The 17,913-nt window shown below is 34.3% G+C and overlaps 1 protein-coding gene across 1 annotated transcript in view; it reads right to left on the reverse strand.

Moving 5' to 3' along the window:
- The window catches only part of CCDC73 (coiled-coil domain containing 73), a 160,954-nt gene that overhangs the window by 98,849 nt on the left and 44,192 nt on the right, over positions 1-17,913 (reverse strand). The window contains exons 3-4 of the mRNA XM_074230433.1: positions 4,595-4,666; positions 740-811 (exon numbers count right to left, since the gene is read on the reverse strand). Of these exons, the coding sequence (XP_074086534.1) occupies positions 740-811; positions 4,595-4,666 (144 nt within the window). The remainder of the gene's footprint in view (positions 1-739; positions 812-4,594; positions 4,667-17,913) is intronic.

Here is a 17,913-nt window from a genome sequence, read left to right on the forward strand (position 1 = left end):
GGCAAATGACTTATCCAGTGTCACATAGATATATATGTGTCCGAGGCTAGATTTTATAACATGAAGATGAGTTTTCTTGACTCCAGCCCAGCACTTTATCCACTGTACCACCTACATTATAGAAATAATTAGGGGATGGAAAGAAATTTTAAGAAGTCACAGAAGCTGGAACTCTGGAATCTGAAATAACTAAAGATGATAGTAATTTAGTTCTTTAAAACTGTCTTCTTAAATAGGTATCTGCCCCCTTGACTGTTCTTTCTTATTTACTGACTATTCAATGAAGAGTCTACTGTGTACTAATCATGTCTCCTGAACTTTAACATCATTATCACCTCATTAAACAACCCTAACATCTCCACACTCTAGAACTTGTTATAGTTTTCCATTTTATTCATATGAACAGGGGCAAAGGGGGAAAGAGCGTTTGCTAGAATCCCTAGAATGAAAGACAAAAGTTTTCAAACAAATTACTTAAATTATTTAGGAGAGAGGAGTACTTTTCCTAGGTGTTTTGAAAAGATTCCACAATACTTGTATAATTCATTCTGCTCTCTATCTCTTAATATCAATGTCGATCTATTACAGTTACCTAAAATGTTACCACCCATTTTACAGATTGACACCCATTTTCTTTCCTTCTCTCTTGAGAGAAGATACAGACTAGTTAGTAAGACCTTCTTAAAGAGGTAAAGATTAAATTTTAAAAGTAGAGTGTTTTTCCCCTTTATTGAATTACCTGCTTTTTAAAAAGTGCCATAGCTTCTTTATGTTGCTTTGCTAATGTTTCTTTTTGATGTTGAAGATCTTCCTGTTTTTAAATTGAAACATTTTAAAAGAAAATCTCAAAAGAATTAGTTATTATTTTATTTCATCACATTTGAAATTTAAGAAAAGTTAAACATTTCAACTGTATTATTTCCGTATCTTGCAAAAATCATCTTATGATTAGAAATGAATATTATACAGTAACCTTTATAAAATTCTTGGTGATTATATCAGGTTTTAGATTTATTGATTCTTCTAGAATCAACATAAATTATTTTTGTAATCACTTTCTTCCTTTCACAATTATGTGTGATTATCTGGCTTAGAAAATTTGTACATAGCTCCCACCAGAACTTCTTTTAGGAATAGAGATGTTAATTCATGGCCACTGATAAGAATAATCATATTAATTAAGAATACAACATTTTTAGGGCTCCCAAAAGGTAGCTTTCAGAAAAGATTCACAAAATGAATTTAGAAGTTCTTAATATATTCCAATGAATTTGTATATGAATAACATGAACATCACTCACCTAAATAAACAAATATAATAAATGTAGTATAGTAACAAAATTTCAGGTCCTTTCAAGAGTTATTTCAGCTAAATGTACCAAAAATATAGGTAACTTAGTTTATTTACTATGGTAAGCTTTGGAGTCAGAGGGTTTTGGTTTAAAACCTAGCTCGGCTACTTACTAACTACACAAATGTGAGAAAGTCACTTTGGGGCTCTCTGGGTCTCAGTTTCCACTCTCTACAATGAGGAAAAAAAGAACTGGCACCTTTTTATTGGTATATTGGAATCATGGTTCATCATAGAGTTCATCAGGGTTCTTAATTCTTTCAAAGATAGTTTGTTTTTACAATGTTATCATAAATTGTTTTCCTGATTCTGTTTACTTCCCTTGACATCATGATGTTCATACAATTCTTCCCAGGTTTATCTAAAACCATCACTTTTGTCACTTCTTACATATGGAAGAACTGTCAAAATGGACTAAATGTGCAATGAGACCAATTTCTGGACATGGCCAATGTGAGAATTTGTTTTACATGATTATGAACATTTGTTACAGGGGTTTTGATTTTCTTGCAATTTTTTTAAAGGACTGAGGAAGGAAGTAGTTGGGGATAAAATAAATGTTTTTTTAATTGAAAAAATTTAATTTTTAAAAAGAAAAAAGAAAAAGAAAATTGGGGTATGAAATGGAATGGATGTTCTTTCCATAACAAAGGCCTTGCACAAATTAATTAAGAAAGTGAAATCCAGGGGGCGGCTAGGTGGCACAGTGGATAAAGCACCGGCCCTGGAGTCAGGAGTACCTGGGTTCAAATCCGGTCTCAGACACTTAATAATTACCTAGCTGTGTGGCCTTGGGCAAGCCACTTAACCCCAGGTTACCTTGCAAAAAAAAAAAAGTGAAATCCAACCCTTTCATCTTACAGAAAAGGGAATGGAGGCCTAGCACTACAAAACATAGACTCTGAACAAATGTTCTCTCATACCAAACCAACTCCTTTCCCAGTCCTCAGCTGTATCTGACCTATCATATCCAGTCAATCTGTCAACAAACATCTGTTCAATATTGATGATGTGCCAGGTGCTTTGGGGAATACCAAAAACGCCAAGAAAGGCCAAAACCTTGTCTGTCTTCAGGGAACTCTAATGGAGCAGACAACAGGCAAACAACGACATATGTAGAAGATATACAAAGTAAATAAAATGACTAGGTGTGTGGAGGAAGAGATGGAGGGAAGGCTTCCTACAGAAGGTGGGAGCTAGGAAACAGAGGTCATGGAGAAGAGCCACAAAGTGTGGACCTGGGAGAGGGAAGACTATGGGCAAGCTGAATCACAGAGCACAGGGAAAACTGTAAAGTGAGCAAGAGGGAGCCACTGGAAGAGACTGAGATGACATATTAGGAAGATTACTTGAGTGAAGAGAGACTGAAAGCAGTAAAGAGAGCAATCTGAAGCAATGAAGGGAGGAGAGCCTGATCTGGGGACGACTATGAAATCAAAGGAGAGAAGAAGGTAAATACAAGAGATTGCAAGAGAGTGGCCAAGAGGAATGAGTCTGAAAAAGAAGTCTCACTGAACCTGAGGCTATGAGCCAGAGGGACTGGGGGAAGGGGGACAAGAAAAGTAGGGAAGAGTAGAGGGTTAGGGAGTAATGATAATGAACTCTGTTTAGGATCTGCTGTGTTTAAGATGCCAAAGAAGAATCTGCTGAAGCAAGACTGGAGCTCAGGGGAGAGGTTAGGTATATGATTTGGGGAACATTTGCATAGAAAAGATAACTCATGGGAGATGAGATAACCAAGGGAGGAGAGAAGAGGATCCAGGAAAGAGCTGTTAGGGGACTAGGGGGCTAGGTGCTGTGATCTGAACAACCAGGAAAGGAGAATGAAAAGGATACTCAAACAAGGAGTAGGAGAAACAAGAGAAAAGTGTCATGAAAACCTAACTATAGCAATTAAGAGATCATTGGTGATTTGGGGGGAGAGTAATTTGGTTTGTTTAGTAAATTAGAAGGGAGATTGTTTAAAATGGAGTGAGAGGAGCCTAAGTGTAGATATCAATGACAAGTTTTTCATGGCGTTTGATGGAAGAAGAGGAGAGAACAATGGCTACCAGGAAGGGCAGTTTTAAGTGAAGTGAGATATGAAAAAGGGAAAGAAAAGGCTCTTGGTAGAGAGTTGATAAGAGAAACAAAATGAATCTAGCTTTGGGACCTATAATGAGTAAGAATAATTCATTTTGTAAAAAAGCTTCAATATCCAAATGATAAGGTCAGACCACATAACTTAAATGGGGGAAGGAGCATTATACCTAAAATAATGCTGGCTGGGGACCTGTAAAGAAGAAGTTTCCATAAAGTATCAAAGAAAAAAATATATTGAAGTAAGAGAACATGAATATTAAAGTGGAAAACATAAAACAATTTCTTTATATTCAAAAAACTAAACATCTTGGCTATCAAAAATGACTCAGAATGTCCTCTAATGATGGTACTCTCAATCAGCAGACATATATTCTTAGGTCTAGAGAGTCTGGGGGAATGAATCACTGTAATTTAATCTATACATTTTAAATTCATGCATTTTGCAAAATACAAAATATTGATTTAATATTATTTTATTGATCCTTGAAAGAAATTCTGAGGTAAAAGAGGTCAGGTATTATTTATAAATAATATGTGATATTCAGGGGTTAAAGTAATTTATCTAGAATTAATAAGCTAGTTAGTGGTAGAATCCAGCCTTGAATAAGACTTATTCCCAATCTACCACAAAAGGCCTCAAGGAAAGCATGGTTTCTGGTACCAAAGATATACTGCAGTTCATAGAAACATATCAATAGAGATTTAGAGCTAGAAGGGAACTATGAATCCAATCCTCTCATTTTACAATTGAAGAAACTGAGCCTCAAAGAGGTTAAGTAACTTACCCAAGGTCATGCAAGGAGTAAATGTCAGCAACAGAAATTGAACCCAGAGTCTCAGCTGTTTCCAGGATACTATAATGTAGTCTTATTTCTTTAAAGCAAAACCTAATCATTTCCATACCCTGAAACACAGGACTTAGGCTAATTTTCATACTTATCCTAAATATAACAATGTTTGAAAGTTGGGATTAAAATTTACTTTTAGGCTTTTATCAGTTAAAATCTGAAAATTTAGGGCTTAGTCCTAAAATTTTTAATTACATGACATGATAATTCTTAATATATTCTCAAATTTAAAAATTCTAAATTTTTAATAAGTATCAGATTTCATCTGAAATTTAAGTTCTAAAAATTCAAATTGCATAGGAAAAATACCTACCTTTTGCCACTGAAGTTCTTGCTTTTCTACAATTATCTTCCTAATCTGCTCTTCATATTGAATTTCTGCTTCCTGTTTTAAAAAATAAAAAAGTTACCGATTCATTGAAATCTAAAAGCACATATATAAATGATCACTAATATTAAGAGAAATACAAATCAAAACAATTCTAAGGTTTCAAATTCTACCAGCAAATTAATAATGTTTGTCCATTTTTCAAGAAGACCGCGACATCGGGGGGGGGGGTGATACCATGACAAACACATGGATTGCATTTAAGTGAAGGGGTACTGTGCTAAGTCACTAGCTTCACTTTCTCCTCCAGAGCCATCTAGATCCAGTGACCATATATGAATCAGGATGTCTGGAGATGGCCCTAGATGCAAGGCAGTTAGGGTTAAATGACTTCCAAGATTACAAAGCTAGTAAGTGGCAAGTGTCTGAATCTAGATTCAGATTCTGGTCTTCCTAAATTCAAGGCCAGTGCTCTATTTACTGCACCACCAAACTGCCAACAACAAATTGGTAAAGCTAAGAGAAGATAGGAATAGTCAGTATTACAGAAGATGTGGTTTTGTAGCTCTTGGGTCAACTGTTAATTCTCCTAAATCTCTACTCATTTTTTTTCCAATTCTTTATCATTCTCATTTCATTTATAATACCATTTTCAATTAAATTTTTAACTCTTGCATTATTTCTTTTAAGAATTTTTTCCGATCTTCTGGAAAACCTTTCTTTTTTCTTTGCTTTGAGTATTTTGAAGTCATTCTCCTTTTTCTGGATTTGTATCTTGGGCATCTTTGACTTCATAAAAGGTCTTTATCTTTATTTTTTAATTATTCTTTCAGCAACTGACTTGGGTAACCCAGCATTGTTGGTCTGGTTTGGACCTCTTTTGAAGCAGAGTTTGTGATTACACTCCCTCTAGAAGATTTCTCCTTTGTTGATTTCCTGGGCAAAGGGCTTCCCACGTGCTTTGGGTGGTCACATGCTAAGGTATCTGAAAATTGGGCTCATCTGAGCCCATACACTAATTCCAGACCTTCTGGCCTAGGATGTGTCTAGAGTCCAAGATCAGCTCTGAGAATCCCTGTGCTATGGGCACAGGTCAAAGTTCTGGTGTTGAGTTGAGGCTCCTGGCCTTTCTGGGAGTTCTCTGGTTATTAGTTAATGCACTGTTGGTAGAGTTGTGAACTGTAGAGCAATTCTGGAAATATGCCCAAAGAGTTAAATTGTGCATATCTTTTGATCCAGCAAAACCACTCCTTGGTCCATATTCCAAAGATATCATTAAAAAAGGGAAAAGAGGGACAGCTAGATGGCACAGTCGATAGAGCACTGGCCTTAGAGTCAGGAGTACCTGAGTTCAAATCTGGCCTCAGACGCTTAATAATTACCTAGCTAGCTATATGGCCTTGGGCATGCCACTTAACCCCATTGCCTTGCAAAAAAAAAAAAAAAAAAAACCTAAAAAAAAAAAAGGGAAAAGAATTCATAGGAACAAAATGTTTATAAAAGCTTTTTTTTTATAGTGGCAAAGAATTAGAAACTGAGGAGAACGGCTCAACAAATTATGGTATATGAATGTGATTGAATACTATTGTTCTGTAAGAAATCATGAACAGGGGGCAGCTAGGTGGTGCAGTGGATAGAGCACCAGCCCTGGAGTCAAGAGAACCTGGGTTCAAATTCAGCCTCAGACACTTAATGATTACCTATCTGTGTGACCTTGGGCAAATCACTTAATCCCATTGCCTTGCAAAAATTAAAATAAAAAAGAATCATGAACAGGTAGATTTTGGAAAACTCGGAGAGTCTTGAACTGATGCTGAATGAAGTCAGCAGAACCAGGAGATCATTGTATATCATGTGATATACAATGCGAGAATCAACTATGATAGATTTAACTCTTCTCAGAAATACAGGGATCAAAAACCATTCTAAAAGACTGTTATGGAAAACAGCATCCAAATCCAGAGAAAGAACTATGGAACCTGAATGCAAATAAAATACAGTATTTTATTTTCTCTTTTTAAAAGTTGTTATAGATTTTTTTCTTTCTCATGATTTTTCCCTTTTGTTCTGATCCTTCTTTCACAACAATACTAATATGAAAATATGTTTAAAATGTTTGTTATAAGGGATAATTCTGAAAGTGAGAGATACGGGGGGAATGTAAGCAATGTCAAAAAACAAAAGCTATTAATAAAGTTTATTTTTAAAAGCATATATAAAAATGCTAAATCAATATGTTTATAATAGCTTATTTTCATATGACATTTCCTAGTTTACAAAAATTTCTTAACAACTTGTGAAGAAAGTAAATATTTCCAATTGACAGATAAGGAAACTGAGTTTAAGAGAAGTTAAATAACTGCCAAAGCTGAGAACAATCCATTTTCTAATTCACAATTTCATGATCTGATTTGAATAGGTTTCTTTTGTCTTCTGACAATACAGGAACAAGTCAATTTTAAAATAATTCAGATTTTAGAATAAAATACTTTTCCCCTTGAAAATAAATGAGGGCAGAGAGGAAAACCAAACTATGAAAGGAAAAAAGAGATTCAGTTCTATATATATAGAACAAACACTATAAAATTGCTAAATAATTTAGTGCAAACAAAAAAAAGTTGTTGACTCTTCAGAATGGACAGAAATAGTCATGATTACTTTTTTTTTTAGCTTTTTGCAAGGCAATGAGGTTAAATAGCTTGCCCAAGGCCACACAGCTAGCTAGGTAATTATTGAGTGTCTGAGGTCAAATTGGAACTCAGGTACTCCTGACTCCAGGGCCGGTGCTCTATCCACTGCCCCACCTAGCCGCCCCTTAAATTACTTTTTAATGTCAATTTTGGAATGTAATTTTGTTTGAGATTGAATGCAGACCAAAGTATATTTTCACTTTTTTAAAACTTTTTTTTTGTTTTTTTCATATTTTTCCCCTTTTGCCTTGATTCTTCTTTCACAATATGAATAATATTGAAATATATTTAACATGATTATACATGTAAAATCTATAGTAGATTATTTGTTGTCATTGGAAGGGAGAGAGGTAGAAAATATAGAACTCAAAAACTTACAAAAAAATGAATACTCAAAGCTATCTTTGCATGTAATTGAAAAAATAAAGTAAGATAACATTAAAAAAAAGAAGCAGGACATGAATCTGGGTCATCTTAAAGTCCAAAGTCATCTCTCTATCTAACACAGCACATTTTTGTCATTTTTAATTATGTAATATTATTCCATTAAATCATAAATACAGTTTCTTAGTCATCCTCAGTTAATGGACATCAACGTTGTTTCCACTGCTTTATTGTACTGCTTTTACTATACAATTGTCAATGTAAATATCATGGCACATATTAGACCATTCTATTTTTTTCCAACTTCTTTGGGGTTCATGGCCAAAGGAATTAATAGTTTAGGAACTTTCCCTTCTAATTCCAAACTATTTTTGAAAATAGTTGAACCAGGGGTGGCTAGGAGGCACAGTGGATAGAGTACCGGCCCTGGAGTCAGGAGTACCTGAGTTCAAATCCAGCCTCAGACACTTAATAACTACCTAGCTGTGTGGCCTTGGGCAAGCCACTTAACCCCATTGCCTTACAAAAACCTAAAAAAAAAATAGTTGAGCCAATTTACAACCCTAAGAACTCAGCAAATGCTTTATATCTTTGTTAAGATGACACAAATTGTAACTAAGAGCAAAAATAATATAGAATATAAACTCTGTGATAGTCTTATGGAGGAAAATAGTAGAAGATTATGAGCAGTATTATCTTAAAAAACAATAAATGCTAAAGACAACAAAAAACAAATCTGTAGAGATTTTGGTATAGAGACTCAATTAAATCAGATCATCTCAAGAGTATTTAAAGATGAACCTGGAAAATCTAGAAAACATCAATCAAGATTTTTATAACAAACTATTTCCTTTGTTAAGAAAAGTGAAATCACATAGAATTTGGATTGTAAAATCATATTATCTTTAGTGATATATAAAGAAGTAGAAATGATACTAAATAGAACAAACGCAAATAGCTAGACTGGACTGATAATACACTAAGAATGAAATACAATTTTGAGAACACTGAAGGATCAGTTCTCAAGATACAGGAGATAAAATAGAATACTAAGTTACTTAAAAAATTAGAGATGCTATTAGTCAAAAATTAAAATAAAAATCAATAAATACTAACCAATAAATTTATTTTTCATATCTACAAACCTCTATAAGAATAAGCTCCACACATACTAATGAATTTTTGATGAAAATATGAGATAGGAACAGAATAGTTTTGCAAACAATATTCTACAATACTTCACATCTTTATAATCATACAATGGATAAAAAGGTTTATAAAATCATTGAAGTATTGAAATATCTTCTTTTGCTATATCTTGGTACCTTAACAGGTTATGTAATTTTAAAAGAATGAATATATTAGACTCTACTGGGTGGCACAGGATAAAGTGGACAGGTTTGCAATCTGGAAGAACTGAGTTCAAATCTTGATTTAGATATTTTTCTAGCTGTATGACTCTGGAAAGTCACTTAACCTCTTTCAGTCTCAATTTCCTCATATGAAAAATGGAACTAACAAATAGTACCTAACCCATAGGATTATTATGAGGGTCAAATGAGATCACATAGAAAAAGCACTTAGAAAACTTCAAAGTGCTATTTCAATGTTAGGTATTACTACATACCAGCTACTGATTATTTTCTAAAAATATGATTTTCTAAGGATATAAGAAATCAGACAATCATTATGGAAAGACAGAGTAAAATGAAGTTTGAAGATACACTATATGATCTAAAGAAACAAATGCAGGATTTAGAATCCAAATACCATGTTTTGGTTTGAGTCCAAGATTCAACTTCTTGGTGTCTATGTTACTTTGGGCAAGTTGCACATTCATCAAGCATTTAAGTATGTGTTTTGTGTCAGTCAATCAATTAATCAATCAACAAGTATTTAATAAGCTTGAACATGTGCTGGCACTATGTTAGACACTGAGGAAATGAGTAAAGAGAAGGAAGCAATCACTGTTCATATCAGTTTAATATTCTAATAGGGAAGACATCAAGCACATATTAAAAATAAGTGATCGGTCAACTGGCATTTCTTAAGAGTCTACTTTGTTCCAGATTACTGTGTTGACTACTAGAAAAACAAGGAAAGATACCCTGCCCTCAGGGAGCTCACAATCTAATAGGGAAGACAACATCCAAACAATTATATACAAACAAGGCACATGCAGGTAATTTCAGAGGAAAGGCACCTAATAGAAGAAGAAAGGACGTCAGTTGAAACTCGAGGGAAGACAGTAAGCTAGGAGGAGGAGGTGAGGTTGGAGAGCGTTCTGGGCCTAGAGGACAGTCAGCAGAGTCACTCAGAGTTGGGAAATGAAATGCTGTCTGTAGGGAACAGCAAGAATGACATCGTCACTAAGTTGTGGAGTACAGTATTTAGCATATGTATATATGCTGATATATAGCATAAATGTAAATTCACAGCATATACAGATAATTAACAAATACGTAGCACACTTACATAAAGATTTACAACATCAATATGAAGTTAATAAATGAATGTTTGTGTGTGTGTGTGTGTGTGTGTGTGTGTGTGTGTGTGTGTGTGTGTAGATAGCTACATTTAAAGAGATCATTACATACAGGATAGTGTGGAGGCAGAAGGAAGATCTGGAAAGACTTCTTGTAGAAGATGGTACCTGAGGTGCACCTTAAAGAGAGACCCTCAATGAGGCAGAGGTCAAAAGGGAGTGACTCCTAGGCTTCTAGGGTCACCAGTGAGAAGCTGTAAGAAGAGGGGCTGGTTAGATGAAAAATATGGAAGAGGGAATAAAGTCCAATGAGTTTGATAAAGAAGGTTGGGCCAAGATTCTATAGGAAAAAACTAATAATAAGAGTTTCTCATTTATTCTAGGTAATAGGAAGACATTGGAGTTGGCTGAGAAGAGGGGCCGTATGGTCAGATCTGTACTTTAGGAAAATGTCTTTGCCAGCAGTGTGTAGGATGAGTTGGTGTAGAGAGAGACTTGAGGCAGAGGGCCTTGGGCAATAAAGCAGTGCCTGGGTGAGTGGAGAGAAGGCATCGGATGTGAGAGATGTTGTAAAGATAGAAACAGCAGGATTTGGCAACTGATTGGGACATAGGAGGTGAGGAAGAGTGAAGAGTGTTCCAGATCATTGAGACTGAGAACTGGAGACACTGGAAAGATGACAAAATCCTTTTAATATAAGTAGGAAAATTTGGATGAGGAGAGGGTTGAAAGAAGATAATGAATTCAGTTTTAGATTTTTCCAGGACTTCCAATGTGAATATGCAATAAATATTTGGTGATATGGTGCTGAAACATGGAGAAAGATATTGATTACATTTCAGTTCAAATATTTTAACTAAAATAATTAGTTTGTACCTGGATACTAAGTGCTTTTTGATTAAAGTGATTAACCACTAACTAATCAGATAGTCAAAATAGCCATTCTTGATGTATATACAAAACCTTAATGTTCAGTTGTTTTAAAAGAATTTTAAAATAGATCCTCTTAGCTACATTAAATATATTATGGAACAAAGAGTCTATTACTGACAAAAAAAAAAGATTAAACAACTTCAGCCTTGAGAAAGAGACTCCTCTACTAGTTTCCCTAGAGCCTCAGTTATCTACAAAAAAAGGGAGGACCCCAGGAATACATAGTATTGTTCTTGGCAGCTTTATACCTCTTGACCTTATTAATAAGACCAGGGAAAGGATAGAGCAGAGGCCCACAAGCATCTCATAGACAAGAACCTATCTATCTATAGACTTAATAAAGAGTGGCTTCCTGCCCAAAATATGCTGACTCCTAAAGGTTGACACCTCCCCTGCATCCTTTATCAATCAGTCAACAAATGAATCTGTCAAAAATGTTTATTAAGGTGCCTGCTATATTTAATGTGCTTTGATGGGTTCTGCGGCTTTCAAGGTCACTTCTAGTTCTAAATCTATGACCCTATAAGATACGTCCCTATAATACCTTCCCTCACTAGACATGACTAATTAAGAAGATTAAGACATACATATGTCATACAATGTCTCAAATTAACTTTTTACAAGTGCCAAAAGAATAGTACAGACAATAAGTTCAGTAGAAGGAGGCACCAGAGAAGGGAGAAATCATCTGTGGATTAGTTCATTTTGAGAAGACAGAAATCTAGGACTCAAGCAGAGCCTTTAAGGCAAGTGATAGTCAGAGATAGGGGACTGCCCTGCCAATATTTACACTAGATTAGTGGCAAAGGTTAAATGAGTGGATGATATACATGACACTTTGGAGCTTCTTAGCTCCTGCTGGTAGCCTTTCCTCTTCCAAATATTAAATGCAATAGAGTAAATCTACAGCAGGAAATGAACATCCTGTGACCTATACTTATTCTCAGGTGATTCTCATTTAAGACTTTGGTAGCTCCAGTCATGTCACTGTGATAATCCTTTCAAGGCTTCCTACCTTGCCAATTTTCTTAGGCATTCTTCTCAGTCTAGCCATAGTGGCCATCTTGCCATTTCCTTCACACAGTCCTCCATCTCCTCTCTCAGAGCACTGGCTATCCCCATCTATCCCCACTGCCATCTCTTGGAATTTCCTTCAAGATTCAGCTTGAGCTCACCTTCTTCCTGAGCCTCGTCTTACATCACCATCCTCAGCTGCTAGGAGCTCCCTCCTATCCCCAGAATGGAAGCTTCACCTCAGAAGAATCTTCCCCCTGCCCTGCTAGGCCTCATCCACAGTGGATCTACCCATTCACAGACCCCTTTCACTGGATTTCAGCACATTTCAACAAGGACTAATGCAGTACTTACCTGCTACTTCCTACTCTAGACAAATGACTAACCTGGCTCATTTTCTAATATAGATTGGGATAATTCATCTACAGCAGCTTCTGCAAGGGGGGAGAGCAATGAGATCTACAGGCACTACCCCAACCTTCTTCATCAACTATTCATTCTTATCCTTGAAATAGCAGGTATGAAGGCCATCCTAAAATAATACCTTCTATTCTTAGACACAAATAGCAACCCTTGCCAGTCAGCTGTCATCAACAACTATCTATTTTTTAGTTCTGAATTACTTCCCTCACAGCTATCTGCCTAAATTGATTTTTCATACTTATAATTAAACTTAGCCAAATATATCTCAACATTAAAAATTTTAATTAAATTTATCATCAAATGGAGACAATTTTTTCATGTAAGGAATTCCTACTTTTTGAATATAAAATGTGGCAGTTATATAGTGCTGACAGTTATTATTAAATAAATTTTATGCTTATCTCTGGACTGCTCTAAAAGGTCCTTAGGAAGTCAAATGGTAAAGTCTGAGGATTCAGACTAACAGCAAAACTCCCAATTAATAGTGTACAATGTAGAATTGTAGAAATAACACAGAAGTTGGAGTCAGGAGACCCAGTTCGAGCTCTGATAATAACCCTATGTTTGATTTGGAGTTGTTTCCTCATTTGTAAAATGAGATAGATCAAATGATCTCAAAGATCCCTTCTAGCTGTGAAATTTTGTCTTTAAAAAAACCCACTCCCTTTGCCTTTACCTTTTAAGTACAGTACACAAAACCCCTTCAGAATCTGATGAACATTTATAAAAAAAAATCTTCCCCTTAAGAAAAACAAAAGAAAAAAATAAAAAATAAAAACAAAATACAACAAAAACTTTCAGAGTCTGATGACCACATTATAAAAAATATCTCTTATGTATCTCTTTCCTTTAAGAAAAAGAAAACAAAACCAAAAAATACCCTTCAGAATCTGTGGAATACTTTATAAAAATATCTCTTATGTATCTCTTTCCCTTGAAAAACAAAACAAAAAAAGTAAGTACAGAACTCATAATTATTTCCAGATATGGAAAATGTTCTATAACATGTTACAAGGAGAGAAAATAAGATTGATTTCTATTATTATGCTAAAATATAAACAAAAATTCCAAATATTCCTCTTCACTCCCTCATGAGTAACAAAAAAGTAACTATTATCCTAATATCAAATAATCAATTAGCTTTTACAAAGAAATATTCATTTTAAAAAATGTAGAAAGAGTCAAAGTATAGCCAAAAGTAACAAAAAGTAACAAAGGATGATTTCGGTGGTTTTATGACTTCATAGGAGGAGAAATATAATCCCAAACAATTTGATATAAATGTAATTAAGTAATTTAGTTATAAAAAAATAGATCACATATATCTTAATATTGTGAACATTTTTCAGATGTAAAAGATATGGCTAAATTGTTCAAAAACATTATAAATTGATTAGCAATGCCTTAAATTTAAAGGATGATCTCTGTTCCACCAAAGTTCATCTTTGAAGTACCAGAGAATATTCCTGAATTCCAGTGATATTCTACAGCTGCAAAACAAGCAACACCAGTATCTCAAAAGAATGAAAACTGCAAGTGACTCAAAGGCAACTGGAAAGACAAACTGTGGGAGAAAGGAGACCGCATAACATGGCAAAGAATGACTTGCATTAAAAGTAGCATAAAAAAACTGATATTTTATTGTCTGATCTTGCTATATCTTATACTTTATGTTTCTTCCTTAAGGATATGATTTCTCTCTCATCACACTCAATTTGGATCAATTACAACATGAAAACAACGTAAAGACTGACAAATTGCTTTCTGTGGGGGGTGGGGGGGAAGTAAGATTGGGGGAAAAATTGTAAAACTCAAAATAAATAAAATCTTTTTTAAAAAGCAGCATAAAAGACAATATAAAAAGGCATATAGAATTAGAAAAAGTGGTAGGCCCAAACTAAGACTACTGAGCATACTGACTTCCACAGTGTTACTCAAGGAATGTTTAAAGAACTACTATCAAAGATCTGCACATTAGATTCTCTTCCTGGAGTCTTCTTGAAATTCTCCTTTAGAGTGAACTCCCAACTCTAAAGAGAAATCCCTTGTTAGAATGCTGAAACTGCTTTTCCTCGGTGCATCTAGTTTGTTCTAGATTAGTTCTCAAGGCAGACACTACAAAGAAGAGTCTCTTTATTCCTCCACAAGCAATTCCCACTGGCCTGACTAGAAGTCCTATATACCATTGGGATGGCCTGAGATTTAAATTCCAGATTCCAAAATGATTTTCTCTTTTATACATGCTCCAAGAGTTTAAACAATTCTCAACCAATCTCAGTACACTTTCTGTGTAGCATCATGACATTTTATTCTGTAGATTAAAGCATTTATCTCCTTCCAATCAAAGACTTTTTTACAACCAGTATATACCTGTAGTTAACTTATTTATTCTTCAGAGCTATTTAGGAAATGTTCCCCTCTGTATTATACATTTGACTGACTGACTCTGTAACTAAAGGTATTCTAGTTTGATAAGGGTTATATTAATTGGAGTGTGGTCTGATCAGAAGAAAGGTCATTATCAACGCCTTCAATCTGACCACCATCATATTTGTTTACAGTAACTTGTTAGCATTGGCTTTTTCTAGTTGCCACAATACACAGATGCCTCAAAATAAATATGGAATCTCAGATAAACTCCTCTCTTAACACTTCTCTTCTTATATTGTATCTGTGAAGTTGGTTATGTTTATTACTATGAAGGTTTTTTCATTTTTATTTGAATTTAGCATGAATATTTCTTTATACAAAGAATAGACACAACATGAACCTGTGGATCTCTGTGATTTAGTTTTTTTTAATGTATACAGTACAGTTTTAAGGACTTTTGGGAAACCTAGTATTAAAGCTAACCTGTTTGGCTATTCCTCCTTGAATTTCCTTCCATTATTCTCTGTACATATTTTTAATATTTATTGATAACCTATTCTTTTCTTTGTTAATTTTCTGTATCTCTGGCAAGCCTACCAACTCACCCTTCATACTCCCTTTACAACATAATATCTTCACTGTAATGAATAGGTATAATCACTACTATTAGATCTGTTTCCCAAGATGATTGGGGAAAGAGGAAAAGAACCCATAATGTTCTAAAAATATTTACAGAAGCTCTCTTTGTGGTGACAAAGAAATGGAAATTGTAGGGATGCCTATCAATTTTGGAATGACTGAACAAGTTGTGATGTATGATTATGATGACTATTGCAGTGCTATAAATGATGAGCTTAATGATTTTAGAAAAACATGGAAAGATATGAAATGAAGAGAAAAATGAGCAAAACCAAGAGAACTTATATATACATATTATATATAGTAATAAAAATACTGTCTTAAGAACAACATAATCAAGTCATTTTGAGCATTATAAATACTCAAATAGACCACAAAAGGAACACCTCAGAGTTATTTTAATTTCTTCCTTATTATTAGTTAATTGGAGTATTCTGCCTTAGAGTTGTTGATATCTTCCATTTTTTCCTTTGCAAACTGTTCATCAAAATCCCTTGATCATTTGTTTCTCTATTAGGAATAACTCTTGCTCTTATATATTTTCTATCATATTATTATGTGTTATTTTTATTATGATTTTTTTTGCAAGGCAATGGGGTTAAGTGTCTTGCCCAAGGCTACATAGCTAGGCAATTATTAAGTATCTGAGGCTGGATTTGAACTCAGGTACTTCTGACTCCAGGGCCAGTGCTTTATCACTGTGCCACCTAGCCGACCCTATGATCACATCTGTATCAATTCTTTACATAGCCTATATAAGACTTTTGTCAGAAAAATTTTCTGTGGAAATATTTTCCATTTAATTTCCCTTCTAATTCTAATGTGTTGATTTTCACTTTTCAACTTTGCATAAGAAAAAATGATCATTTTATCTTCTTAAGACCACTTCCCAGTTTTCTTCGGGATTTGCCCACAAGTGCTTTGACATCGTTGTCCTTTTCTGAATTTGTCTTGATCTTCTCTGTCACCACAATAACTATCTACGATCAGATTCTTTTTGTGTTGTTGTCTTTTTCTTGTCTATTTTGGCCTTTTATTGTGCACAAAAATGCACAAATTCAGAAAAGGATAACAATATCAAAACACCTGTGAGCAAAATCACGAAGAAAATTGAGAAGCATCTCAAGCCCAGAAAGAATTCATGGAAGAGTTCAAAAAGGGAGCTTAAAAACATATAAGAGAGGTAAAAGAAAAAAAAGTGGGGAAAAATTAGAGTGATGCAAGAGAATTATGAAAAAATGCTCAACAACTTGGACAAAGCAACTGCTTAAAAATTAAAAAGATAACAAAAATTCACTGAAGAAAACAACTACTGAAAAAGTATAACTGGTCAAATAGAAAAGCAAGTAGAAAACAGAAGAAAACAACTCCTTAAAAGTTAGATTTGAACAAAAGGAAAATATGAGACTCTATGAGATATAAAGAATCAAACAAATTCAAAAGAATGAAAAAAACAGGAGAAAATGTAAAATACTTAAGGGGAAAAACAAATGACCTGGAAAATAGATCCAGGAGAGACAATGTCAGAATCACTGAACTATCTGAAAGTCATAATCAAAAGGAGGCCTAAACAGCAAGAAAATATCAAGGAAAACTCTCCCATTATCCTGGAAGCAGAGAGCAAAAGAGGCAATGATCACCTCCTGAAAGAGATTCCCAAAATAAAAAAACTGGCCAAATTTCAGAGTTATCAGGTAGAGACAAAAATACTCAAGTGGCCATAAAGAAACAATTCAAATATTAAGTAGCCATAATTAGGATTACCCAGAAATTAGCAGCTACAACATTAAAAGACTGGAGGTCAAGAAACAAAATATTCCAGAAGGCAAAGGATCAAGGACTATAATTAAGAACATTTACCTAGTGAAATTAAACAGAATACTTCAAGGGGAAAATGGTCATTCAACGAAATAGAAGGATTTCAAGCTTTCATAAGGAAAAGATCAGATTGAATCCTAAAATTTGATCTCTAATACCAAGAGCCAAGAGAAGCTTAAGTAAGTAAAAAGGGAAAAGAAAACATAAGGGATTCATTAGAACTAAACTCTTTACATCCCTATATGGGAAGATGATACTTATACTTCTTAAAAATTGTCATCCTAATAGTACTTCTAGAAAAAAATGTACATAGACTTAAGGTACAATTAAAAAGTGAATTTGAGGGAATAACATAAAAAATAATTAAAGGATGATAAAGAGGAGTACACTAGGTGAGAAAGAGGAATACACCAGGTGCAGAAGAAAGAGAAAAGTAAAATGGGGCAAATTCTTTCACAGGAAGAGGCATGAAAGATTTATCTAAGTGGAGAGGAAGCTAGGAAGGTAGGCAACAGACATCATTTGAACCTTGCTCTCATCAATATTGG

Source organism: Macrotis lagotis, chromosome 3 (genome assembly GCF_037893015.1).
Source record: "Macrotis lagotis isolate mMagLag1 chromosome 3, bilby.v1.9.chrom.fasta, whole genome shotgun sequence".
Taxonomy (NCBI): domain Eukaryota; kingdom Metazoa; phylum Chordata; class Mammalia; order Peramelemorphia; family Peramelidae; genus Macrotis; species Macrotis lagotis.